The sequence below is a fragment of the Malaclemys terrapin genome, chromosome 1, assembly GCF_027887155.1.
Source record: "Malaclemys terrapin pileata isolate rMalTer1 chromosome 1, rMalTer1.hap1, whole genome shotgun sequence".
In the NCBI taxonomy this organism is placed as follows: domain Eukaryota; kingdom Metazoa; phylum Chordata; order Testudines; family Emydidae; genus Malaclemys; species Malaclemys terrapin.
The window spans coordinates 260,722,186-260,749,506 of record NC_071505.1 but is presented as its reverse complement, the minus strand read 5'-3'; the positions used below and the strand labels follow the sequence as shown (position 1 = coordinate 260,749,506).

Below are 27,321 nucleotides of genomic sequence, written 5' to 3'. Positions count from 1 at the left end.
GAATAACAAGTAGGAAGTAAAACAAATGGATAAGCCACTTGTCCACAAACACTTGAGGGTTGGTAAGAGATAATGCCAGGACAGGTCTGCAAACACAGGATATCAAAAGAAGTCTGGTAGGTTTAAAAAGGAAGATTCTCTCAAGACAGGAGGGAGTTGTTCAGAAGAATCAATCCAGGACACAGGTACCTGATGAGGTGTCTGAAGAAGTAAGATCTACCTAAGTTACCACTGGGGAATGGTAAGCTTTTAGGTAAGATATATCTATATATAGAGTGTATGGTGTTTTAAAATCCCCCTTCTCTAAGAGCTTTGTTTCTCCTGAAAAATAAACAAAACTCTGTTTTTTCAGAAGGCTGTTTGATCATTATATTTGGCACTGGTCACAGACCCACAGAGGGAAGCACCGCAGGTGCCTGAACTCAGTCCAACCTGCAGAGTAAGCGCGGTTGATAAACAGGGTATGATAGTCTATGGCTAGTCCAGGAATGGGAGAATTGCAAAATTCTGTCCCAAGAGAGATAAAGGCAGAAGTCTTCAAACCTGGGGGGAAGGGGTTGCAGAGAGACCACAAAGAAAATGGAGGTGCAGCTAGCCCTGTCACCATGACAGGTGTCTATAGTTGAGATAGCCCAAATCCTTCAAGTTTTAAAGGTTATTTTCAGCTCCTTACACCTTACTCAAAGTTCTACTTTCTCATTTTCAATCTAGTACATTTTGTTCTCAGCCAGGAAGGGAATTCTTCCTGGATGTTTTAAAAAAAGTTGAGTCATCTTTATGCATAGAGAGAGAAAATGAAGATTTTGTGTTGTGAGGAAAAAATATGAGACAGTGCTATACATAGAAGGCGGTGATTTAAAAATCACAGACAAATCTCAACGTTGTCATTTCCTGACTTCTGAGTGCTTCATTTTGCATCTACATTGATATTTTAATATAGTTTCTTTTGAAATGGAATGTTATTTTTATATCAGAGACCATAGCCCAGAGTCCAATCTCATTTGAGGTTAATGGAACCAATTTTGTACAGATGTCTGCACAAATGAGATTTGAATCTGGTCCCATATGTATAATTTAGGATTAATCAGCACATCACTTAAACATAACCTAGGAAACCTGAATTCTTCAACTTCTAGCTGATGACTCTACTAGCTAAGCTATAATAATGTCAACTGACATCCATTTCAACTCTAATTAATATTCTTGACAAGCAGAGTTTTAGATAAATTAGATATTTTCTTCAATAATGTGTTCTGTACAAACCTGAAGGGAGAAATATCTATTATTCTTTATGTTTCTGATCCACATAAGAAATGTAATGAATTGCTTTTATCAAATCATGCTTAGAAAGCATTGCTTCAATTGGCCACCTCCTAAAATAGTTTAGATAGATGATCGGTAACTACAGTAGCTCTAAAAAGTCAGCATGTCACAAGATGATACAAGTCTCTGAGCATTGTTTAACCTTCAGACTTTTTAATTTCCTTCCATATGATTCTTCTGTAATTTTTTTTACTCTCCTGTGCTAAAGCAGCAAAATTGTAAAGCTGCAGGAAGATTAATCACAGATGTGCTCCAGAATGCCCAAATCTGCCAACGTCAGCGGGAGAGACACTAGTGAGCAATGGGTGAGCTTTGGATCTCATTGTTGCTTATCACATTTCCTCATTCAGGGAGCTATGAAGAATCTCTGCACCTCTTCTTTAGCTTAGCATTTGAAATGCCACACCAAGATCTTTTATAGTAGTGTAAAGTTAATCTGCAATCTTGAAAAGATTGATTTAGATGTGCACTTCTCAGTAATACCGGATAGAGCTTCTGAGTAATGTTGCTTTGTGGTAGTGAATATTTTTGTAATGGTTTGTGTTAGTATTTTATGAGGTGGTCAGCCTGATATGGTTTGTGCTTTAGTCCTTTATATGTATGTAGAAGTTTCCTACATAACTTAACTAGAGAGCATTTTCTGTGCCATAAGGGTGAAGTACACTATGAGCTAAGTAAGGGGGTGGTATAGAGACAATCAGGTTCATCAGCTGAGTAGTTTTTACTTTTAGAAGATGCTATTAAGTATCCTGGTTTTGGGATGAAGGGCTGCTGCAAGACTCAAGACTTGGCAGTTTATAATCAAAGAATATAGATAGCCAGCCAGCTAGCCAGCCAATGATCTCTAGTATATCAATGTAAATTGACTTCAGCAGATGTAATCCAGATTTACACTGGTGTAAAAGAGATCAGAATAGCCTTGAGACTGTAAAGGGAATGGAGAAGAATTATAAAAAAGTGGTGAATCAGTGGAATCTGTTGCAATTCAGACTGAAATCATTTGTACTGTGTGTGGAAGCAACAAGGGAGCTAAAGACATCGTTTCCAGGTCTATCATTCCAAGGTAAAACATCTTGATCTGGAAAGTTAGCCAATTATTTATATATCTATATGCTTTCAAATCTTTTCCAACTATTAAAGTTCATGTTCAGGCAGGAACCTTCCTTGATACATGAGTGCCCTAGGAGAAATAAATAATCTAGTAGAAATCAGAAAAGTGAATGTGAACAGTGAAAGAAAGACTGTACAAATACTATGGAGAGAAGGTGGGGCTAGGTACCTGTAGGGGTGGGGCCTGTTTCAGGGGCTCAGGCAGCACTTGATGCTGCTCCTCCCCATTTTTGGGGGGAGGGGGAGAGATAGCTCAGTGGTTTGAGCATTGGCCTGCTAAATCCAGGGTTGTGAGTTCAATCCTTGAGGGGGCCATTTAGGGAACTGGGGTAAAAATCTGTCTGGGATCAGTCCTGCTTTGAGCAGGGGGTTAGACTAGATGACCTCCTGAGGTCCCTTCCAACCCTAATATTCTATGATTCTATATATAGATAATTAAAATTCTTGAGAATATGCATCTGGAAATATGCAACATATTATGATGTGTTCTATCCAGAGCCTAGAACAACCCTAATGGAACAAGATAGGTGCAGGAGAGACTCTAGGCCACTATCTGTTGAAAGGAGGAAGGGGGCAGTCAGGGAGCCAGTTATAGCTCCCCAAGTCACAAGCCAGCTCCACAACAATGTAAGTTACAGCAGTCTAAGAATGTTATGCCCCTTGAGAGCACCCCACACTGGAGGTATCCCCAGCTGGGCAGATTCTGGCCCTTTTCCACTGCCTGAGTGGCACAGAAGAGCTGGAAGAAGGAGAAGAAACTGACCCATTCACGTAATACTCTGTCAATGCTTGGAAAGATAAATGAAAAATGATTACTGTAAACAAAACAAACCAACTCAAACAAAAATCACGCAAGTAGACATAAAGGCCGTGCCAGTTAGGGATGGCTGTTCGGAAATTAACAAACAGAACTAGGGGACTATGGTCCAGTAGAAATCAGTGGAAATGTCTCATGGTGATCCATTCTAGATCTTTTTCCCTAATAGAGGATCTCTTTTCAGCCAATGCAGTTAAAATATACATTACAGGTAGCACTTTATCACTCCTCAAAATCACATATTCCAACATTAAGGCACTATTTGTTTTGGTTCTTAGTTACCCTGGCTTATCAGCATGTCATATTTGTACTCCCCTCCCCACAATAATTACATTCTGAGTCAGTGTGACATTCAATATTGACCTTTATTTATAGCTCTCACAAACTGGTGAATGTTTATTTATAAACCATGAAAAACAGAGTTTGTGAGATTGATTCAGTGTATTTAAAAAGCAGTGGCCTGGCATTCTGTAACTAGAACTAATCACTGACAATTATTAGGGCCTATTTTTCACTACTAATCCAGGACTTTATCTTATAATTGTATTACTGGATTTGTTTCATTCTGCCCATACATCAGAAGGTTTAGTAAGAAGCCTGCTATCAATATAATTTAATAACGTTCAGGAGAAAAAATTGTTTTAATCAGTTTAAAAATAAGGCAGAGGTATAATTGACCTGAGGTGCTTGGAAAAGTTTTCAAATCATTATTTTTGTACATTAGATGTGAATTTAAATATTTAAATCCATTCATGGAACTAAGATGTCAGCTACTGTGTCATACTGCTCTGATGTTCATGCTCATAATAATACTCCTCACTTTCTTGAGAAGGCCTCCCTGGGCCAAGCTCAACAGTGACTTAACTGGTGGTAAGTTCCACATCAGGTATGGAGGGGCTAGAAATGAGAGTATAATCTGGTCGACACTAATGAGGTAAGTCAATCTACGTTACGCTAGTTACGTTATGTATGTTATGTAACTTAAGACGACATAGCTTAGATTGACTCCCAGCAGTGTCTACGCTGTGCTGTTGACAGGAGATGCTCTCCCATCAACATAGCTTCTTCCTCTCAGGAAGGTGGAGTACTGAAGTCGACAGGAGAGCGCTCTTCCATCGACTTATCAGTTCTTCACCAGACACACTAAATTGACACCAATGCATCGATCACAGCAGTGTGGATTTAGCCGGTAGTGAAGACAAGCCCTATGTGAGTGTAAATGGCAAAGTCATAGAAAGAGCACAGAGTGGGCCAGATTCTCCTGATTCTCTTACTCTAGTGTAAATCAGGAGTAATGCCACTGAAGTCAGTAGCGTCTACAGCAAAGTAAAACAAGTGGATGGTAAGTAAGTACCCCAGAGGGCATACAAGCAAGAGTAATTTGCACCAATTTGGTATTCACAGGGGGCCAAATTCAGTTCCAAAGCCAAAAGCAGTTGCAACTGCCTACACCAGGGAGAATTTGGAGTGATGCAATGAGAGTGGGGTGAGGAAAGGAAATTGCTTAATCTTACACCCTTCTATTAAATGCTCTTTCTACTGCACTCAAACCTTCTGATCTTCAGTGCGAAGCTTCCCATGTTGCATGTTTAGAGAATACCAAAACAATGCAGGTCATACTTACATTGCTGCTTGTTAGAACTGGTCAGGAAATGAATCCTGACAAAAAAACTTTGTGACAAAAATGAAAACAAAATAGTTTTCATCAAACCCTTTTTGGAATTTGGGGGTTTTGATATTTCTGGATTTTTTTTCCAGAAAATTTCTGCTTAGTCAAAATACCATTTTCTGTTGAAAAGTGTTTAGATAGAAAATGTTTGGCCAACTGTTCTGCTTGCACCAACTTGCATTTCCTTTCTGGATAATTTACATCCAACTGGGAATTGAGACCATCCTTGAATTTAGCCTCTTTCAATGGGAACTGTATCTGCTTCCATCAAGCTGCATTTGGCTAAAGCTCTCCTTGTATTTAATAAAAAAATCTCTCATGTATTCCAGAGTTATTCCAATTTCTGTAGGTCAGGCATGCAGAAGTGTTAGAAAGAACATTTTCTGAAACAACCATGGAATTTGTGAGCACCTGAAAAGTCAGAAGGATTCTCCATAGGGTATTTTTAAACATTATTTGCCCCCAAAACTCCTTTTTCTATTATCAATGTATTTCATCCAACAATAAAAGATCAAAAATACGAATATGGTTACAGAGAATGTTTTGTCAACACATGAGCAATAATAAAGGGTGCAAAAAGTTAATTCTCTTTTACCTGTAGAGCGAGATAAGTCCAGAAGGATGTTGACAGACAAACTTGAGGAATTTTATTACATGACTGGGAATAAGCCAGGTGATAGGAGCATTAGTAATGCTGTCACTACCAGGTTCTACCACAGGGGTCGGCAACCTACGGCACGCGTGCCAAATGCGGCACGCAAGCCAATTTTGAGTGGCACGCTGCCGAGGTCCTGGCCCCCAGCCCCATTCAGCCCCCCCGCTCACTGCTCTCCCCTGTGAGGGCAGGAGGCAGAAGCTTGATCCTGCGGCAGTCAAGCTTCTCCCCTCCCCCGCTTCTTTCCCCAGCGTGGAGCTTTCCTGCTCCTCCCCCTCCCTCTCCCTGTGCCAATCAGCTGATTGCCCTTGCGAGGGGGAGGGAGAGCGGAGAAGAGCCGCAGCGTGCTCCATGCTCCGTAGAGGAGGCAGAGAAGAGGTAGGGACGGGGCCTTGGGGAAGGGGATAGAACAGGGCATAACCCATCCAGCCCCCTGCCATGAGCCGCTCAGGGCAGGGGGCTGGGAGCACCCCCACGAGCCGAGCACCCCAGCCCTTTGCCCTGAACCCCCCCAACCCAGCCTTCTGCCCTGCACCCCCATAAACCCCCAGCCCTCTGCCCTGACCCCTGAACCCTCCCCACACACCCAGCCTTCTGCCCTGCACTCCCACACCCCCAGCCCTCTGCCCTGACCCCTGAACCTCCCCACAACCCCACTGCCCTCTGCCCTGAACCCCCCACACACCCAGCCCTCTGCCCTGACCCCTGAACCCCCCCCAGGTCTGAGGTCCCGGCTGCCGGCCCCTTGCCAGCCGGCGTCCCGGCCGCAGGCCCCGCTCAGCCCGCTGACAGCCTAGTGAACAGAACCCTAGGCTGGCAGCGGGCTGAGCAGGCTGGTGGCGTAAGATCAGCATTTTAATTTAATTTTAAATGAAGCTTCTTAAACATTTTGAAAACCTTGTTTACTTTACATACAACAATAGTTTAGTTATATAATATAGACTTACAGAGCGAGAATTTCTAAAAAACGTTAAAATGTATTACCGGCACGCGAAACCTTAAATTAAAGTGAATAAATGAAGACTCGGCACACCACTTCTGAAAGGTTGCCTACCCTTGTTCTACCTCTTAACATTTTACACTGGATTAGAAATTATTAGGACATAATTGTCTTCACTAATTTTTTTTTCCCCAAAAAACCTCCACAAAAATTATTTACATCATTTACTTCAAAAATTGTCATTGAAATTTATCAGGTTTTCATCAAAAGACTAAATACTGATTTTTTTTTCTGTTTTAAAATGGTGACACACAACAGAAGAGCTTTATAGTCTACCACCTTAGTACAGAAAGTTTGTCTACAATCCCTTCAATTATTTCTGAAGCTATGAACAGGTGAATGAATTTATTTAGAAATATATTTATTTTTCTCACTAGAAAAAAAATTAACCACCTTTGCTATAGGGAAGATAACTAAAACAGGAGAAATCTCAACTTTGCATACTACATTCATAGGTCTAACAGCCTGACCCACTTCTACTGAAGTTAGTTGAAAGACTGACAATGCCTTCAGTGTGAGATGTGCAATCCCTTAATGCACAGTAAACGCTTTGCTAAATTTTAAATTTATTGGTTTAAAAATAAAAAAAGAAAGAAAAACTATGTATATTTGAAAATGTCAGATGGTGCATGGACTGTTGAAAATTCTGTTCAAGTGAAAGCTACACACTTTAAGATGGATGCTGTGCACATATGTCTGTGTCCAGTAGAATTGGTCAAAAACTATAAAAATTGTTCAATGAAAAAGGACACATTTTGCGCGCGCGTGTACTCACACACACACACATACACAGACACACAATTCCTACCAGCTCTATTGTGCAACTAACTGGCTTCAGGATTTTACGAGGTATCAAGTGAAACTTCCCGCAGCTCCCATTGGCTGGGAATGGCGAACCGCGGCCACTGGGAGCTGCAAGCGGCCTTTGTCAGGTAAACAAAGCGTCTTGCGGCCCGCCAGGGGCTTACCCTGAACAAGCCACAAACCAAGTTTGGGAACCCCAGGGGCAGCCAGAACCAATCTTACACTTTCCTTGAAGCGATGGCATTAGAGAAGAAAGTACCCCTGACACCAGATGGGGCAGTTTCATGACCGCCTGGTAGCTAGACCCACGAACTCCCTTTTACCTGATGGAACAGAGGAGCCTGAAAATGTGAGTACTGGCCTAAAAAATGTTGCTACTAACTTTCTCTTTAGGAATATCCCTGTTTCATTATGTTTGAGATGGAGGCTAAATTTTGTCATACTAGCCTCCGGCAGTGCGCCGGATAAAGGAGATTTCACTGAGTTACGGAACACTAAAGGAATTCAAAATGTCAGTTCAGCTTGTGATATTACTGAAAAGAGAACTCTGTGCCCAACCAGGACAAACATTTTTGAAAAAGCATCACTTCTCTTTTCTCATTTCTTTTGGGATAAGCAGATGTGACTTTTCTGTCACTGTGTCTTGTGATGTGACAGCACAGTTAAAATTAAATTCACTCCTGACGTGGATAACTTTCAAAACGTCAACAAAAATACATTTCTCTATCTTTCCTTTTGTGAGTGTGTGTGTGAGGAGGAGGGTAAAGCTATGTGCTCACTTTGAGGAATGGTTGCTGCAAGTTGTAAGTGATGTACAAAAAGAAAGATTTGCTGTGTCCGACAGCAGATACATCGACTTTAAAAATATTCCGTTCTGACAAAACCAGAAGAATATGGAAGTCAAAACAAGCACATTGCTCCCCAGTGTTAATATTAATTGACATGGACACAGCAGCAAAATGAGGACAGAGGCATGCATGGAATTAAGCAGCAAGCCACAACCTTTATTAAACTTTAACACAGGAGAGGAGTGCTACCTACCCATCACCCACATTCTCCTATACCCGTGTAGGGGTTACAGGACTCCTTACCATATAGCGCATAACATGGGGTGGTTCCCTTCAGCTTATCCCCTGGAACTCAGCTCTCTCTGAGTCCTAGCTCTCTCCCCCTCATAAGGGGGAGAGACAGTGCAGCTGTGTGGGCACCTTGGCTCGCAAAGACCGCAAGGTCTCACCCTATCACTTGAGCCCAAGGTTCACCACCAAAATCCCAGGTCTTTTACCTCTGGGAAACATTCATTTTATTCTCTTAACTGCACTAGAAACTGGCCACAAGTTGCGATGAATAAACAACTCCACCCCAGTTAGGTACTAAGTGCATTCCTACTGAAGCATTGTGGCTCAAAGGTGCTGAGAAGAAGGCACAAAATTCTCTGATCCTCTGCCAATTGGCTCATGGGAGAAAAATTCCTTCCTGACCCCCTCAACAGATGATTGGTTAGACCCGCAGCATCTGCCAGGCCAGGTTCCCATTCCCAGTTCTGTTGGGTAGGGTGGACTGCTGGAATGGAGTCAAATAGGCTCCACAAAGCCCCCACACAGAGTTAAATTCTGGGATCTGGGGAATGCTGGAGAATGAAAAGTCCTTTTCCCCAGCTGGTCAACAGGTGCTAGAGACTCCAAAGGGGAGGAGCTACCTATTATCCCTTGGTGAGAGTCTCCCTCCCTTGGTTCTGGGACTGTCCCCCTTTCACCGCTGGCCCCATCAAGTTCCCCCACCTGTTGATGTGGCTCAGTGGCATTTCTGCAGTTTGTAGGTCATTAAGATTTCTTTGCATCTGTCCACTAGTGTGCAAAATATGCCTGTAATTAAATGGCTGAGCAAACAAAAGCAATTTACTTTTTGACCATGTTTTGGAATTTCCTGCAATATCTTGGGAGATCTTACTGTATTAAGTTTATGTATCACTGTGGGCCAGGGACTGCATATAATTCCATCAGGGAGGGAAAACACAGCTCCTTCAGGAACTAAGAACAGTATGGAGATGATTAGGCAAATTTACTCAGGTTGTAACACTTCCAGAGAAGTAACTCTATTACAGTTCAAGGCAATTGTATTTCTCTTCCATCAAGAACCCAGTCTCAGGCTTCTTTCTTGGGTGGAGACCCGCATGCCACTCCCTTCTGATTGGAGTATTTCCAGGCTGCACAGTTTCCTGCCTTTCCTGTGTTATTCCCAGCAGAGACGGCTGTCAAACCACATCTGCTTGCTTTCCGTTCAGAGAGAGTAAACAGTGTGACTGCCCACAGATAATAAACAGCGTGACATGCCCGTGCTAATAAGTATACCAGAGATTAGCCTAATCCTAACATGGGCTCTGGCTGGAACAGTCCTTCAATATACCACCCATGGGTTACTTGTTCTTTCAAGTTCATCACAGCTTCAGCTCAGAACATGTCCCCAGTCTTATGGGGACTCAGTAGACTCCAATCCTTCCAAGCCTTTCCTAAGGATTGGGGCCCTCCATGGACCAGGAATCCTGTCTGATTGTTGCATCAGGTAGAAGGCCATGAGCCTGTGTAAAAGCAGGCTATTAATCCAAAAATCCCTTATTTGCTTGTTGGTCCATGGAGAATCCGGTTTGCACTAGTATATGCACACCTCTCCAGGAGGGTGGTTTCAAAGAGCTGATAACAGGAGGAAATACATTGGCTTCCCCCTCCTCTTAAAGGAATTGCATAGAGTTCCACAGTGACACATACACAATCACATTTTTAATAGAATGGACTCCAAAGACATTAAACCTAATTCAGTAAAGTTCATTCAGGATATTGCAGGAAATTGTCAGTTTGTCCCACCCACCACCTGGAAATGCTCATATATATTAGTTCAAACTGGATTCATGAGAGAGCAGCAGACAAAGAAAGGACTTTTGGATAAATAGCCGGAGTTTAAACTGACTCGGGGCCTGCATTTTGATCCATAAAATGGACAGGAACCTCTGTGTAAAGGAGGGCCCAATTCTTGCTGAACATTTGGAAGGATTTGAACTTCTAGAGCCCCATAAGACTGATGGGTGATGTCTGGTAAGTTTATTAGCATGCATGTAGGAACTTTTATTGGTTTTGATGTGTTTTCTCTGTAATGCTTTTACTTTAAGAATAAATGTGCTTGCTTAGAAGGAGCTGTGTCATAACTTTATAATTGTGGGCAATATACTGGTCATAGGCTTTGCAGGGAAAGCAAAGTGCAGGCAGTGGCCTGTTTACACAGTTTGACTTGCTGGGCATATCAAACTATAATCCATGGTGCTGTTCAGCCTAAACCCCCAGCCAGGAGGGAGGGAGGGAGTCCCAGGTCTTCACCCAAGGGAGGTGACAGCTAGGGGCCAGGAACCTAAAGTGGGTGCGATTGGTGGGCCACGGAGTGGGAATACAGATACAATTGCCCTGAAACTGTGACAGTATCTATCTAGGTTTTAATGCTATACTCAACCACACTTTTTGAGCATAATCTAAATTTAAGAAAAATATTAATTCTTTTACATTTTAATGAGACATCTGAAACAAAATCTCCTGATTTCTCCTTGATAATAATTCTTTGTAATCTGCTTTAATTTATGTTGAAGTGGACTTTAACAAAAAAGTTGAAGAAAAGTGTCTAGAAATGGACATGTAGTGGACTCTTTGCAATATGAAGATTTGTTCAAGTACTTAAGTCCATTATTCTTCATTATTGTTATCATTATCATCATCCAGTCAGATAATTCCATTAGAAGGCCAAAATTTCATGTTTCCCAGTAGTAAGAATAAAACATAATGGGAGATAATTAAAGAACCTACATTTAAAATATATGTGCACACTCATTCATATATAATATACATAGAATGATCATGTACATATATTTAGACTTTGTGTGTATGTAAATGTATACACAAATGCACAAAGTGGTGAGGTAATATCTTTTACTGGACCACATTTTGTTGGTGAGAGAGACAAGCTCTCGAGCCACACAGAGCCCCTCCATGAGTCTGGGAAAGGATCTCTCCCACCAACAGAAGATGGTCCAATAAAATATATTACCTCACTCCCCTTTGTCTCTCTAATATCCTGGGACAAACACAGCTACAACTACACTGCATATACACATGCACACACATTCAACTACATTAATGAATAGTAATGTGTGTGTGTGTGCGCGCGCGTGTGCTCATGCATATGTAATTATGTAACACACACAAAAACTATGATAAGAGAACATTAAGGTTGCAAAGTCAAGTACTCAAAAGTTAGGAAATGCTTGAATTAATTCAACTCCCTTTTCTGTAGCATTATGATACAGTTTTTAATTGTATGACCACATGCTATTTTTCAGGCAGTCCTCATTCAATGCATAGGATGGACGGTGCCTCAACTCCCATCTCTAAAATAGGAATAATATCACCCCCTCACTTCAGAAGATTGTTGTGAAGATTAATTTAATTATGTCTGGAAAGCACCCAGATTCTATAGTAATGAGCACCAAAGAATAGACCATTAGGAAATTACTAATTATGCCTTAAGAACAAGATGGCTCTCGCTTTGGGAATTTGCTTTTTTGATGGTTCCTCAGAGCCAAAATGTGGGCCTACAATTTGCAACCAAGCCAGAGAAGTCCCTTACAATTTGTTCAAGGCTTTAACACACTTATAGAACGCAGCTAAGGTCCCGACAACATGACAGATTGAAAACATGATATAACCAGGTCAGGGAACAACTTGGCCACCTAATTTGATTTTAACAGTAATATAGAAAGTCCCCTGTATTCCAGATGCTGTGTAGGAGACAGCTCATTATTCTGGCAGATCTCTGGCACCCAACTACAACTGTGGGGTTTATCTGACTGACCCGGATGGATTACATTTGTGTATATTTTTTATTATGTAGTTTAATTATGTTAGGCCCTCAGAAGCCAGGATCATCATAAATATTTATATAAATAACTAAAACAAATATATATAATTCCAACTGTTCTCTGGAATAGATCAAACTCCCTAGATATTACTAGTGGGCCTTTTCCTCATCCAAATATAACTAAACTGCCTTGCCCAGGTGTTAGAGAAGATACCAGTATTCCTAAAAACTTGTCACTCAGCTGCAGTCCTGATGAGGATTGCCACCCTCACAATTCCAGGCCGGCGGCACTGCCCTCATGAACAGCATCATCATACGTACTAGTTACACTTAAATCCCTGGTCTGAAATGCCACCTGACGATAGTTTTTGCACTATTAATGGCAAATGCTACATCATGCTAAGCACCAATAAATATTGACCCTCCTTGCATTCTAAATAAAAGGCAACCCTTTCCAGCATGGCTGTCACTTCAGTAGACTCCAAAGGAGGAAAATGACAATGGTTACTCACCTTGACAAACTTCACTTACTTATAAACAAGATATAGGTGCATATTCAGAATTCATGTCTCAAGTAAAAAAACACAAACACAAGTGCAAACATAAAAAAGCCTCATTTAGGTTACCTTGGATACTCTGTTTGCAACCTCTCTGCCTACAGTCAGCCCCTGAACAAAGGTCCGTGCAGCAATGAAAGCTCTAGTCACTTGAACCTTCAGTTTCCTGGGTACATCTCCAAATGGTTTCAGCTGGTCTGTGTATTTGCTTACACACTCCAGATAGTCCTCAGTGAAATGATATTGGGGGTTTATGAGCTGGAACATTCGCTCCAATAGCCGAGCCCAGAAATCATTCAGCATCTCCTCCAAATTTACATTGCCTCCTGTATAATATCGTTTCAATTCTGTGAAGAGGTCCTGGAACACTTCTGAATTCTGCATGTACAGCATTCCATATGTTCGTACAAACATATCATTTAAGGATTTTTCTGCGTTCTCCAAAAGCTCTCGGAAAAATTCTGCAGAGAAAATAAAAAGGTATATACAGAACAAAATTAATAAAATGCCCATGGCATGTTTCTTGCCTTCATGATGGTATTGCCTTCACGACGGTATTACGTTTAACGAAATTTGCTCAAGTAAATGTTATTGTCATTTGCATGTTTAATAGAAAAAGTCAGTTATTTAAATTGGAAATAGGTTCATTTAAGAGCAATGAAAAATGGAAAGCATATTGTATTCCCCACTGAGGTTAAAAAGAAACTTTAAATCCATAACTCTAAATTCTAAATATGCATTTGAGAGAGCTGCAATGAAAATTGTTCCATTATTTAAACCAGGCATCTCAAACTCAAATCACCACAATGGCCACATGAAGACTAGTACAATGGCCTGAGGGCTGCATCACTGAAACCTTTTCATATAACGATACAAAAGTATAGTCAAAAATTTAAAAAATTAAGAGTAATATAGTATGCTATTAAAAGTCAATGTATTAACTTTTTAAAACTGTAATGCGAAGAGGGGCGGCGGGGGGAGGGGAGCTTAGCTGCCGGTGGAGTCGGCACCTATGGCAGGCCGCAGGAAATAACTCCGTGGGGCGCATGCGTTTTTGAGACCCGTGATTTAAACCTAGCAATCCCTGTCACTTGCCAAACTCTCAATAGTGAACAGCCAATGTCCCGAAACTTGTGTACTAAACAAGAAACCATTAATGTAATGAGATGACTAGAACTACGGCAATATAGGAAAATGCAAGTAATTAAATCTTCTATTTTATTCTATTGAGGTTCTTCACTCATCACTATGGTATCTGATCTCCATGGTATCTTATAATTTACTTTCAGCTTTCAAAAATTCTTCAAAGGTTTGAACTGAGACATATTGGGGCCTGATCCTACAAGCCCTCCACACACAGAAGCCCTTTAAACAGTAATACTAGCCTGAGTAAAAAGATGTTGCTATTGTCAGTAATTTAATGCTATTCTGAAGCACTGTGTTGGCATTTGGGCCAGTGTTTTTCAAACAGCCTGCTGACTGCAACATTGTACAGATTGCAGTGTCTGGGACACCATGTTAGCAGCGGGCTTGTTTACCTATTCTTTCTTTTGATAACTAAATTTACTGCTCCTCAGTTTATTTACCCAGCCTCGAGCCATAGCCTGTTCAAAGTCTTGACTTCAGGGTTGTATGATTATTGGACAATGGGCCAATGGAACCCTCAGCAGCCATCTCTGGCATCTCTCTGACACATGAGCTCAGGAGGACATTGGGAGGAGGTAAGTTAGTCCATGTTCTCTGTCACTGGTTATCCACCTTACACCACCACTGAGATACTTATGCTGGGAAATTATATTAGAGTGATTCTTTTAAGACTTTCCTTAAAACATTGTCAGTGGAATTCAACACCACTACCCTCTGGTTTTACATTAGAGTTCAAGTCCCTCACTTCATGCACTCTCTTTATAAATCTCCATGGCTTGCAATGAACTCCCTAAACACAAACTCTGAGAGGCCAGGAGGTAGATTTCCCCAAGTTGTTTGGTGGGAAAGGAATAGCAAACTGCCTCCATTGGGGTTTTCTTCACTTGCATGATCACAAAGCACTTTCAGAAGGTGTTGAATGGAGTCAATGGGGCTACTGCGACTTTAACAAAACATTTAGAATAACATATTGTATGGATCAAACATTAGTTGGAAGGGGAAAAAAATTATAAATGCACCCGTCTATACAAACATGACAGTATAGAAGATATAAAAATTTAACATAAGCCCACATGAGGAAGGAACTATGTTAGTAATAGTAGGAATGAAAGTTAATTATTGCAAGTTGCTTACTAGGATGTAATAATTATGTTATTGTGCATTGACTCAATAATTATGCCATCCCACAATTGTGTATTGACCTGGATAAAGCCATCGTCTCCATATCAAAGGAAAAGACTAAAAAGACTACATCTGCATGGTCTCTTTGGGCAGACAGGCATTCTTTGGGGAACATATGATCAAATGTTAAATTGGCAGGCTGAGGCAAATAGGGACAGACACTAATTTAATAGGGAAAAGATTCTCTGCTAGGCAAGATATTCAGGTACTTTATACAATACTTTGCAATGTAAACTCTTAAGGGAACATTTTCAAAAGTGCTTAAATGTCAGGACCCTAAATAACACAGGTGGCTTTTAAAATTTTAGCCATTATCTACAGTGCTGAGTGAAGCTTTGAATACTATTTGTCTAGGCAAGTATGTTTTCATAGAATCATAGGACTGAAAGGGATATCAAGAGGTCATCTAGTCCAGTTCTCCACACTCATGGCAGGATTAAGTATTACCTAGACCAGGGGTCGGCAACCTCTGGCACGTGGCTCGCCCCAGGCCAATGGGGGCGGCGGGAAGCCGCGGCCAGCACATCCTTCGCCCACGCCGCTTCCTGCACCCCCATTGGCCTAGGACGGCGAACCACCTCCAGATGTTTTTCATCAGTGAAAAGCAGCCATCAAACCAGTGGTTCCAGGCCCCTTAAAATTCCCTTAGGTAAGATCTTGCATGTCATAGGGCTGCTGTAGTGGTTTCTCTGCCAGCCCCTCCCAGTCCATTGTTAATAGTCTCAGTATTATCATAAGTGGTGTGGAAGAACCACCAGCATTAAGGTTGTATTATGACTTTTCTTGAAAGGTTCACCTTTTTAAATCCTCTAAAATTAACATACCTAGTTGGACTTCTTTGAAAGTTGGTGTGACTCAGGAAGGTACATAGTAGGTTTAGTGACCCAGATTTGGGGCCATTTGAGCTAATGGTTGTGGAGATATAAGCCCAGCAAAATAGTCATTTTTCAAGAAGTTTCTAGTTTTTTTGGGTTTTTTTGCATGCAGAGTTAGAGATAAAACTATTGATGTGATGTCGGTCAAAATGGTCTCATCTTGTCGAGTTTTATCCAAGATAGTGCAGGCACCCACTACATTTTGGAAGAACTAAAACTGAGATCAATACACCTCTACCCCAATATAATGCAACCCGATATAACACGAATTCGGATATAAGGCGGTAAAGCAGCACTCTGGGGGGACGGGGCTGCGTGCTCCGGCGGATCACAGCAAGTTCAATGTAACGCAGTTTCACCTATAACGCGGTAAGATTTTTTGGCTCCCGAGGACAGTGTTATATCGAGGTAGAGGTGTATTTAAGAAAATGTTCATTTTACAGTGTCCATGTGCCAATACAGAAAAACAGCTAGGTTTCCATTTTCACATTTTATATTAAAGCTTGACTCTTGTAAGTGCTTTAACATTTGAATGGCTAATCATATTGCTTTGAAATTTGGCGTGCCTTATGTGAGCTCAGGGTAGTGTTAGTGATCCACATTTGGAGTCATTTGCACGAGGGGTTCCTGAGTTACAGTATCCTTCTGCTGCCTTGTACTATTAAACTGAGGGGTACTAATGACTTGATGAATCACTGAACTCCTTGAGACTGATGGCTGTGAACTCACCCTCAAATTAACATAATTAAGGATAAGTTAATTACAAAGCCCCACTTAGGACAGTTTTGGAGTGAGTGGATGAAGGCCGGTACAGTTTGAGAGTCATAAATGGCAGTTTTATTTGGGTGACAATGCAATAAAAATATTTGGTAGTGTCACAATCCTGTGCTCAGACATGGCGTCTGGATGGCCAATTATCGGTCAATAGGTCACACTGGTGTCGTGTGCAACACATTGGTGTCGTGTGCACCGTCATAGTGCCGTGTGCCTACTCTCGAACCTTCTGCCTGGTTAATTGTAGGTCACATTGGTACCGTGTGCTACAATACCAGTGTGTTGTGTGCATAAACTTAGCGTGCCGGGTGCAGTATCTGTTGACATAGAGGGCACCGGCTCGGAACCCGGTTGGTGTAGGAGTGGGGGGCCAATCAAATGCTGGCACAAGTAAGGGTCTTCGAATAAAACTATGTCCCATGCCAAAATCAGTAGGAGTGTCCGCGTGTTAGCTGAAAGGCCTGATCACCCTGTCAGCCAGGGTCTCCTCCGGATTTAGCCAGCTCGTGTCGTGTCGTTTCGGATTACATCCCGTCATGCCCCTGGTGTCTGTACTGCTGGTCAGCTGTGCCTGGAGTGTGGTATGTGCATTTTAATTTTTGTAAATATTCTGTTTGCTTGGCCTCTTCCCTTTTTCTCCTCCCTTACTTGGTACCAAATCTCGTGTATAGTATATAGGGGACGAATTGTTGTATTAATTGCTGTTGTGGTCAGTTGGCGTATTTTATGGGATTCGATTAACGCATGTACAGTTTACTCAGTTTTGTATGTCAGTTTTTAGTGAACAATTGATTATAGATCATTTGGTTCTTCGTTGTTGGATGTAAATAGACTGTTTCAAGTCACATATATGTTGCTGTTCTGGTGATACTTTTGGTTGATGACTTGTTCCTATTTAAATTGTGTGAATATTTTTACTCTGATAGTATTGCTAGTTGGTAAAAGTACTCCCCAGCCCAAGTTGTAATTCATTCCCCATTAATAAACAACCATCTGTTTTGAATTGCAATCTGTCTTCATTTCAATTTTCCTCTTTCACTTGAATACTCATTCGAACCTGTATTGGTCTCGGACAGGTAGGAAAATTGTACATGTGACTGTTTCCAGGGAGAGGAAAGATAGAGCATGGAGGAGGAGGGGTATTGGGGAGAGGGGTTTGGGGCAGAGGGATTTTCACACAATACAGCCCAACTTAGTTGTGGCCTTTAGATACTTGCACAATCTAAATGTTAAATAACTGCAACTAACTCTACAAGCTTAAATTGCATTTTAGTCCAAATGTGAAGCCCGGCTTAAGAGATGATATAGGAAAACTAATGTCTTTCAAACTGCCATGCATTTAATTCATTTTCAGCCTTCCACTGGGTCTCTGCACTTTGAAGGCCATTGTTGAGAATAAATTATTATGCCATTTGAAAGTTAAACAGTTTCTTTTCTTTTCTCTAGGCTTTGATAGGAAACATTATGCTTAGTTTAAAAGAGAGGCAATCTCACTATGGTGACCAACTCACTTTCAGGTTAACAAAACAGTACAAAGCACAAAATTAGATCTCAGATCCAATTAAAGCAAATTTAACACCTTTTTCATTTTCAAATGGAAAAAAAACAACACACTGGATTAATTTAAGATTCAACAAAAATCTTAATCTGTAACTGTTCAGCACTGTAGCGAAGCAGTTTGCTGTCTGCCCTAGCTAGGAGGCACTGGGCTATAGACTGCCCCCCTGCTCTGCCCCACCTGAGGGCCAGAGCTCCAGACTGTAGTCCCTGTCTTCCCTAGACAGGAGGCTACACTACAGAGTGTTCGTTACTCTGCCCTGCCCAAAAGGGCCTGGGCTATAGACTGTTAATTATGTCTACATAGCCAGGATGCTAGGCTAATGATGACTTGGTACTCTGCCCCACCTAAAGGGATTGGGTGGTAGACTTTTAATTTTTGTCTGCCTAGCCAGGAATCTAGGAAAAAGACTGCCAGTCCACTATGATTTGACTGTTTGATGTAGTGAGGCAGAGTGGCCTCCCTCTGAGCCTGACAGGAGGGAAGGCCACAGACCACTACATGCACAATAAGTACTACTGTATGTGCTTGCTTTATTCCTTCAGTCACAAAAGTACATCAAGAGCAGCAGACTGCTTTAGATACTCAAGTTCACAAACTCGACGTGATATAATTGGGCACAGGTCCAGTTAGATCAAGAGAAGTTGTATCAGCTTACACAAAAGTTCATTTTGTTCATAGCCTTCATAGCAACATAAAGATTTTTTGTTAATTTCAGAGATGTTTAATCAACATACTGGTACCTTTTTGTTAATTAACGTAGTATTTCAGTAAGGGGAAGAACAAACAAGTGACAGATGTTAGTCATGTTGTCTGATGCACTACTGGAAGGCATTCAAATACTCTGGTGATAAGCACAGTATAAGAACCTACACAAAACAGAATAGAACACACAAGTCCTGCTTTGAGCAGGGGTTTGGACTAGATGACCTCCTGAGGTCTCTTCCAACCCTAATCTTCTAAGATTCTATAAGAACAGAACTGTGCCATGTTTTGAAGTATGTGCCTTGTGCATTTTGTGCTGCCAGCATAGACTGTTATGTGTAATGTTAACTAGCAGTAAAGCTGGAAACACCCTTTTTTTCTAATTGAAGTGATGTTTCATTTATATGAAAGAACATTATGTCCTGTGCTTCACAGGCGACAATACATGGCTTTCAGTTGTTAGGCATAGGTCAGCAGTGAACAGCATGTTTTTGTTAGGAAGATGTTCACTTATACAAAGGAGAAGGGCTAGGTTACGGTGTATGCTACAATACAGTAATGCACGGAATTTAAGAGGAGGGGAAAATTAATATTTGAAAGTCCTATTTATTGTATGTTTAAAGAGTGTTTGGTGTCACCAGACATCACTTAGACAGGTCTCATTTTTAAAAATTTGATTATTTATGTAATCAGGATCCAAGAGTTATAGAAGGTGTCTCTGTAAATGGGGTCTCTATTGCTATTGAACATTTTCGGTGTGATGAAAATTCAGCTTATTTAAAAACTCTAAATATATACTGTGCTCGTTAGACAGAGGCCATTACTGCTAGTAAGGCATAGCTCACAGATTAAAAATAGGCTTGTTAGCTCTGTCGCCTGCCTTGTCAATCTAGTGCTGATCTTACTATATTTTAATGTACATAACCTACTTTCATAATGTAACTCAGTGTAGTACAGTGGTGGGCAACCTGCGGTCCGTCAGGATAATCCACTGGCGGGCTGCGAGACAGTTTGTTTACATTGACCATCCACAGGCACGGCTGCCCGTAGCTCCCAGGGGTCGCGGTTCGCCGTTCCGGGCCAATGGGAGCTGTGGGAAGCGGCGCGGGCCACAGGGACGTGCTGGCCACCGCTTCCCGCAGCTCCCATTGGCCAGGAACAGTGAACCGTGGCCACAGGGAGCTGCAGGCGGCCGTGCCTGTGGATGGTCAATGTAAACAAGTTGTCTCACGGCCCACTAGCGTATATATCAGAGATGATACAATGATGGCAGTAACCTAAGGATATGGGGAGTAAAGGAGAAAAGAGAGGGCAGCATCAATAAGATTATACATTCAAGATCAGATCCACAAAGAGACGTAAGTGCCTAAACATTGAATTTAGGTGCCTAAACACCAACTTTGGGTGCCTAAATGCCAACTTTAGACACCACGAAGATCCAGAAAACCCATGCTCGGCTGCCTCCTAACTTTGCAAGTGCTTACATTCACTCAGCACCTATGTTTTTGCTGAAAAAGTCCCCTACGTGCCTAAATTTCCTTCTCTGGGCATGTGCATTGCCTATCTCATGCATAAGCTCTAGCACAATCCTCAAACCAAGTAAAGATAAGTAACCCAAGTGAGTTAACGCCTGTTTTTCACGCTGGGCCTGATCTTGTAGGTATACTCTGAGTACTCCTAACTGGGGGGAAGGCTTCCCTTATAACTTTTAGTCCAGTGGTTAGGTACTCACCAGAGATGAGGGAAACCCTGGTTCAATTCCCCCTCTCCACGTGATGAGGAAAAGGAATTTTAACAGAGATTCTCCATCTCTCAGATGAGAGCTCAAACTATTAGACTAGAGTGATTCTTTCTCTGGCCCAGATAATGTTTCATTATTTAAGTAATAGTGGAATGGCTCCAACAAGAGAGACTGAGGGAGACCCATGTCAGACTGTCCTTTCGTCCAGTGGTCAGGGCCCTCACCTGAGACATAGTGAATCCCTGTTTAAATCCCTTCTCCTTATGAGACAGAGGGGGACATTAAACCACTGTCTCCTACAGCCTGGGTAAGTACCCTAACCCCTGAGCAAAAGGTGATAAGTGGAGGAGTCCTCCTCTTTGAAACAGCTTATGTGCTCCTCTAGCTTTGGTGGTTCCCTACCTAGCATGCTGGCTTTTGTGGATTGCATTCTAAAGTGCCTGTCTCTCCCCATTCATTGTATAGGGAGCCTAGGTGCCTAATTCAGTCTTTGTGGATCCCAATGACTTTCAAAGCACCTAAAAGTTACGTGCTGCAATCCTCAGTACTGCAATACCTAATTCCCTTTGTGGATCTGGACCTATTGCCTGATCCTGCACCCACTAAAGTGACAAAGCTCTCATTGATTCCAATCATGGACGATCAAGCCCTTAGACCATGATCCAGCAACATGCTTAACTTTAAGCATTGACTAGTTTCTTCCATAGCACTAATCACATACTTAAAGTTAAGGGCATACTTAAATTCACTGTTGGATCACGACCTTACTCAGCAAAGACTGTTGGACTAAAGAAGGTATTTCTAATATATAAATAACATGAATAAATTTCTTAGTTGGCTAATTTCCCATGGGCTCTGTTGTAAAGTGGATTTTAAGTAGGGATTTGAGTAAAGTGCAGCCTCGTTATTCTGAGATTATCAACATCCTTTGCAGATTTATCTAATCTTTATCTTTTTTTACCTTAAAACTGATGCTCATCTTTTCCAATTCAGTAAAATAATAAGGATCTTTTCAAAGGAGCCCAGCACCCAGCAGCCCTTATTATTCTCAATGAGAGCTGAGTACTTTTTGAAAATCTTTCCTCAATTGTGAGTGCTGAGTGCTTTCAAAAATCTGGACTAAAAGTGATATTTATAGTTCATTATTCAAGCTGATCGTGAATAATGCTGAAGGATTTATAGCTCCATGTCTGGAGTTTGTTCACAAATTAACCTAAATACAAACATCATCTCAACAAGTGGGAAAAGTTTTAACTACTTCGGGAATACGCTCTACTTTTAATAAATAGTTTTTTTAAATTTATAAGCTAGTTGTTGGTGTTTTTTTAATAATGATAAAATTGTTAGAATTTGGTTGTTTTAAACCTAAAATGGACATATAGAAAACAGACAAAAATAGACACATATTGATGGTTTCAGTCCAGTTGCTAGCAGACATATTGCAACTAACACTAATTGACACCATTGTGGGTAGTCGAGGGGACATGGATTGAATGAACTGCCTTTCCATTCCAGAAGGTGATCCCTTCCGAAAAATTTGGACTTCAGTTGTCAGAGTTGTCAGTCTGGCCCTTTCAAAGAGCGACAAATTCATTTAGGATTTATTTATTTATTTATTTATTTTAAGTTAAAGACCGTTGCTGTTGTGCAGGCCATAAAAATAAGTGTCTGTGGCTGATACCTTGACTTTTGTAATCAGTGTAATGATAGTGGCTGAGATTTTAAAAGAAGCCTAAGGAGTTAGGTGCCCGTCTTCCACTGAGTTCACACTGTAGTGAACATGCGTAAAAAGCATGTACGAGGCATATGCTCACTTTAAGTGGGATTTCCATAGAAGTTGAGTGCCTAAATTCCTTAGGCTCCTTTGAAAATCCCAGCCAACATCAATAGGGAGACATTGGAATGAAGGTCTTTTAGGCAAAGTCATTTATACAAGTATGTGTTGAGCAGCGCTAGTCAGTGAAAGGTAAAACCAGTATACAATCCTGAGCAGTATTTTCCACAAAAGGTAATAAAAACACACACATTTTTCTATTCAGGACCTCTAAAGAGATGTGAGTACATGCACTTTCATGTCATATATTCTCAGGTTGTCATTACAATGCATATCGGGTGTGCTGGATAAAAATGGCAAGCTTCAGGGGAAGCTTCTAATTGAGGAGCACTTTAGAAAATCACTTGGACACTTCAATAGGGATTTAGGAACCTAGCTTTAATGTCCTATTTTTTTTAAATCTTGACCCATGTCTATTTGTCTGTACTGTGAAGCACCTGGCACACTTATGGTCACCGAACAATTTATAATAATAATGATAATGATGTATTCTACATAGTACATTAAATCTAAAATTCCCATGACACTCTTAACCCCCCCCACTGAACTAATACTAATAGTAAAGAAAGAAAAAGGTAGAAAAAATCATAAACAATGTGATAGACAATATACAAACTATGCATAAGCTAATAACCAGTAGTAACGGTCTTACTTTCATTATCAAGTGGAAACTCCCTAAGTGAAGGACTCACAAATATAAATGACATGTTAAATGGCTTCTCAATGCCATATTCTAGTATCAACAGTCATTCAAATGCTTTCAGCACTTCCACTGTCATGAATGTTCATGATCAAAAGAAGACGTAGCATTTTGTGGACTTTTGTGAATTTTTGAATGGTGAATTTTACATCATATTATTTTTGACATGTTATGCTTATAAAAATTCAGGAGCCTCCCCAATTTCTCCTGAAAAACAGTAAAAACTTTCATGAAAATGATATTAAGAATATAAAAACTGTGGGATCTAGTGCAAAAATGTTTTAAAATATGGTGACTTTTTCCATAAGCACCACTAGAGGTCATTAACCATAGATAGGGAGATTTTCCAATTCCTAATATATTAGGGGAAGTCTATTGATATCTGTGATGAGGTGGACTAGGCCCTGAGACCTCCTGCTGAAGGCCTTGTGGCCCTGCCATACCTTGCTCCAGAAAAGGGCAGTAGAGTGGTCCTCCAAGCTGCCTAGAGAGGCTGTGTGGGAAGCAGTCAATCAGGGCCAAACAGGTCAGTATAAGAAGAGCTGCAGGGCCAGAGTGAGTTCAGTTCCTTGCTTGAGCTGGAGGAGAGTGGATGGTACTCTGAGCTGGCTGCTGGGACTCCACCAGGGCAAGGCCCTGAAATAAGGGTGAAAAATGTGTTGGAGCCATGGGGAAGTGGCCCAGGGAATTAGAGCAGCAATACAGTTTATTTAAAGGGACATTGTGGATGGCTGCTATTTATAGGGTCTCTGGGACCTGGAGTAGAGGGTGGGCCCAGGTCCTGCCTGCAGCCACTGGGAAAGTGGCCTGGACTTTGAGGTACCCCAGAAGGGGAACTGAACTGTAGTAGCCCAGCTAAAGAGCTGAAGAAAGGTCCTGAGAGGGTAAAGACACTGCCTCCAGGGATGGAGTCCTGAGGCACTGCTCTGTTCTGGAACAGGGAAAACTTGAGGGAGACCTCACAGAGGGCACTGAGAGAGGCCCCTGTGGGACTTGTACCCCAAAAGGGGTTTGCTTTGCTTTTATCTCACAGACAGACTGCATGACTTGGCCGGAGGGCTGAATCACCGAAGACCCACCACAAAGAGAGAGTGCAGGCACACGCACTCGGCCAGGGGGTGCTCGCGAGAGGTGAGTGCGACCCCGTTACAGTATGTCTAGACCCTTCAGTAGATCTTCTTGGCCTCTCAAATACAAATTCCAAAATAGAGAAGAGAGAAGTGATACCTTACTTTTGTACAAACTAGAGGAAACTGATTTTAGTCACAATACCTTACATATTCTGTTAAATTTCTAGTGCCATATCACCGACAATCAAATATCAGCAACTTTTGTTGTTAATCAAAGTATCATCAATACCAGTGCCAGCCACAAACATATGAATTGTTTTAGATATTTTATACTGTTAAATTAATGCAGAAAATCAATTCTATCAACCTTAACAATTTTACACTGCATCCATACTATTACTCCTAGATAGCATTTTGTGGACCTCATAAATAAGCTACAAAACTAAAAAAAAAATGGCAAGCTGAAAGCAACCAATTTACATTTATTGAGTGATCACTAAGGACAGGAAATCATACTTGACCAATGGTAAACTCAAATATTGTGAACCGAATCTAAAGCCCACTGAAGCCTTTTCACGTACTTCAATGTGCTCTCTCTATCCTCTGTCTTTGAAATTCTCTGCCAGAATCAATGTACTCAAATATAGTTTTATATACATGAGATATGAAAAAAAATTAAAAGAAGATAGAAACGTACCATGGCAGGAGCTCAGGGGAAGGTAAATTCCACAAGAATCCTTTCTGTCTACACTAGGGAATTATTTTGCCAAATTGCCTAAGCTCTACAGCAGAGAATTTATGACATGCAACCACCAGTTCATTACTTGTGGGAGCCCTAATGTAGAACAGGTTTCTGATTTGCTTTTTCCTCTGTCAATTACATTTTCCCTCGATTGGATTTAATTAACAGGGTGACAACAAACTGGAAGCCTTGTGTACAGTAGGGTCCCTTTGGGCTTTACTTCTAGTAGCAGGAGTGGTCTTTCTTTCCTTCTTTCTTTTGTGTGCACACAACTTTCAACAGCTATTCTGTTATTCAGACTTTTCTCTGTAACAGTTACATATTATGAGTCCATCACTCCCATTGAAATTGTTGAGAGCTACACATGCTCACACACCTTGAAAAATCAGAAAACTGAAAATAACTGAAAGGCAATAATAAATACTTGCCAGCAGAAAGAACCTTCCTCTCTAAAATCAGAGACATATCCACTAAGAGGTCAATGGAATGTGAAAGATGTTGCGTAAGGGGTAGCAGTAGACAAAATAAAGAAGTAGGCTTTGAGGATAATAAAAACTGAAGGCAAAAAACGTAATAAATGATTACCTTCAAACAAACTGTGATCAGACACTTAAATTTCCCCTTTTTGAAGAAAACAATTAAAACCTCTCTTACTTTTTAGGCCCTAATCCTCGGATTAGATCCATGTGGAAAGGATCACTGCACCCACATAGAGCTTTGTTGCAGTCAGTAGTCCTCCTGCATGGAGCCAACTGCATGATTGAGGTCTGAGAACAAACTTTATATTTGAATCTATTTAGAATCAACACAAATCTGTATCTGTGACCAACTGTTCACTAGAACTGGATGCTTTCCCACTGGCTTTTTATCTGACCGATTGTATCATCAGAAACCTCTTTGCTGGCTACCAGTATGTCCACTGGGAAAGTTCTAGTCAAAAAGAAACTGCAATAAGGTATATGGTACAATGCACTAAAAATGATCCTAGGAAGATTAGCATATATGTAGTGTTATGGCAGATTTAAAACAATATAGCATACTTTCCTTTTGTGCAAGCTATGTAAAAGTAGCCTTGAAATTCCCAATACTTATTTGTTTGAGTGAGGGGAGGTTTCTTCTTGTTCTCATTTGTCAGCTGCTGAGTTACAAATGATGTTTCCATTTTAGTGGGTATTTGACATATAGTGATACCAAAGAGTTTTATGCTGCAATGCTGTACTGCTGTGTTCTGCTGGCTGGCTGCTGAGTGTGTTAGGCATGAAGACAGAAATGTTTTCTATGAACCTGCAAGGGGGTCCTCTATACAAGAGAACAACTTTGATTTCTTTTTCAACTTGCTTGTTGCCAGGAGACTCCAAAGGGAGGCCATAGTTTGTCATTTGCAATGACACTGGCCAATATTCCTCTAGTTTGGCAGTAGATGTCCAATATGTGAGGTCCATTCTGCTATTATTGCTGAGTCATTTCAAGAGACATTTTCACACTACCTACTTTGATTTTTTTTGGTGAAAAATGGGTTAGGGAGCAATTTTCTGCAACTGTAGTTTATTGCCAACATCTGTCAGTATGTCCAAAATCCACAATTAGATTTTGTAAGAATATTCCAGGTGGCTGACAGACGAAAGTGATAAGGGAATTTTTTCTACAGCTTTCCTGTTTTTAATACGTATTTGTTTGTATAAAACCAAATTAGCAAGGTGTTTTAAAAATGAATGCCAGTTTAAATGAATTGTCTCTTTTCCCACTATAAATTAGCAACGGAGATAGTTAGCACAGTGGCTAGAGATGAGGGCAAAAATCATTGCATCTCTGATATGTAACAAAGATAACATGCTTTGGAAGGATAAATTAATAAACTAAGTTTTATGAGAAGAAAAGGAGTAGCACACAACATGCATACACTCCCTAAGGTTTTCTACTGATACTGTTTTTTAAACTTCTCTATCTAAAGATTTGTGTTGGCTACAAGAAATCACCAACGGATAAGGGCTAGGTGGAATCCTGCAGGGACCAGGGACAACAGCTAATATTAATAATGTACTTGTAACCAAATATTCTTACTGCTTTTCCCCTCATCTTATCTATGGTATTTATATGGCCTCCAATACCACAGTATCTAGGAGCCTCACAATCTAGGAAAATGTTATCCCCATGCGTAAAAGT

At 40.9% G+C, this 27,321-nt stretch overlaps 1 protein-coding gene across 1 annotated transcript in view; it reads right to left on the bottom strand.

The window, feature by feature from the left end:
• GPC6 (glypican 6) overlaps nt 1-27,321 on the bottom strand; it is a 1,112,204-nt gene that overhangs the window by 463,984 nt on the left and 620,899 nt on the right. Inside the window, exon 3 of the mRNA XM_054012093.1 lies at nt 12,901-13,292. Within this exon, the coding sequence (XP_053868068.1) occupies nt 12,901-13,292 (392 nt within the window). The remainder of the gene's footprint in view (nt 1-12,900; nt 13,293-27,321) is intronic.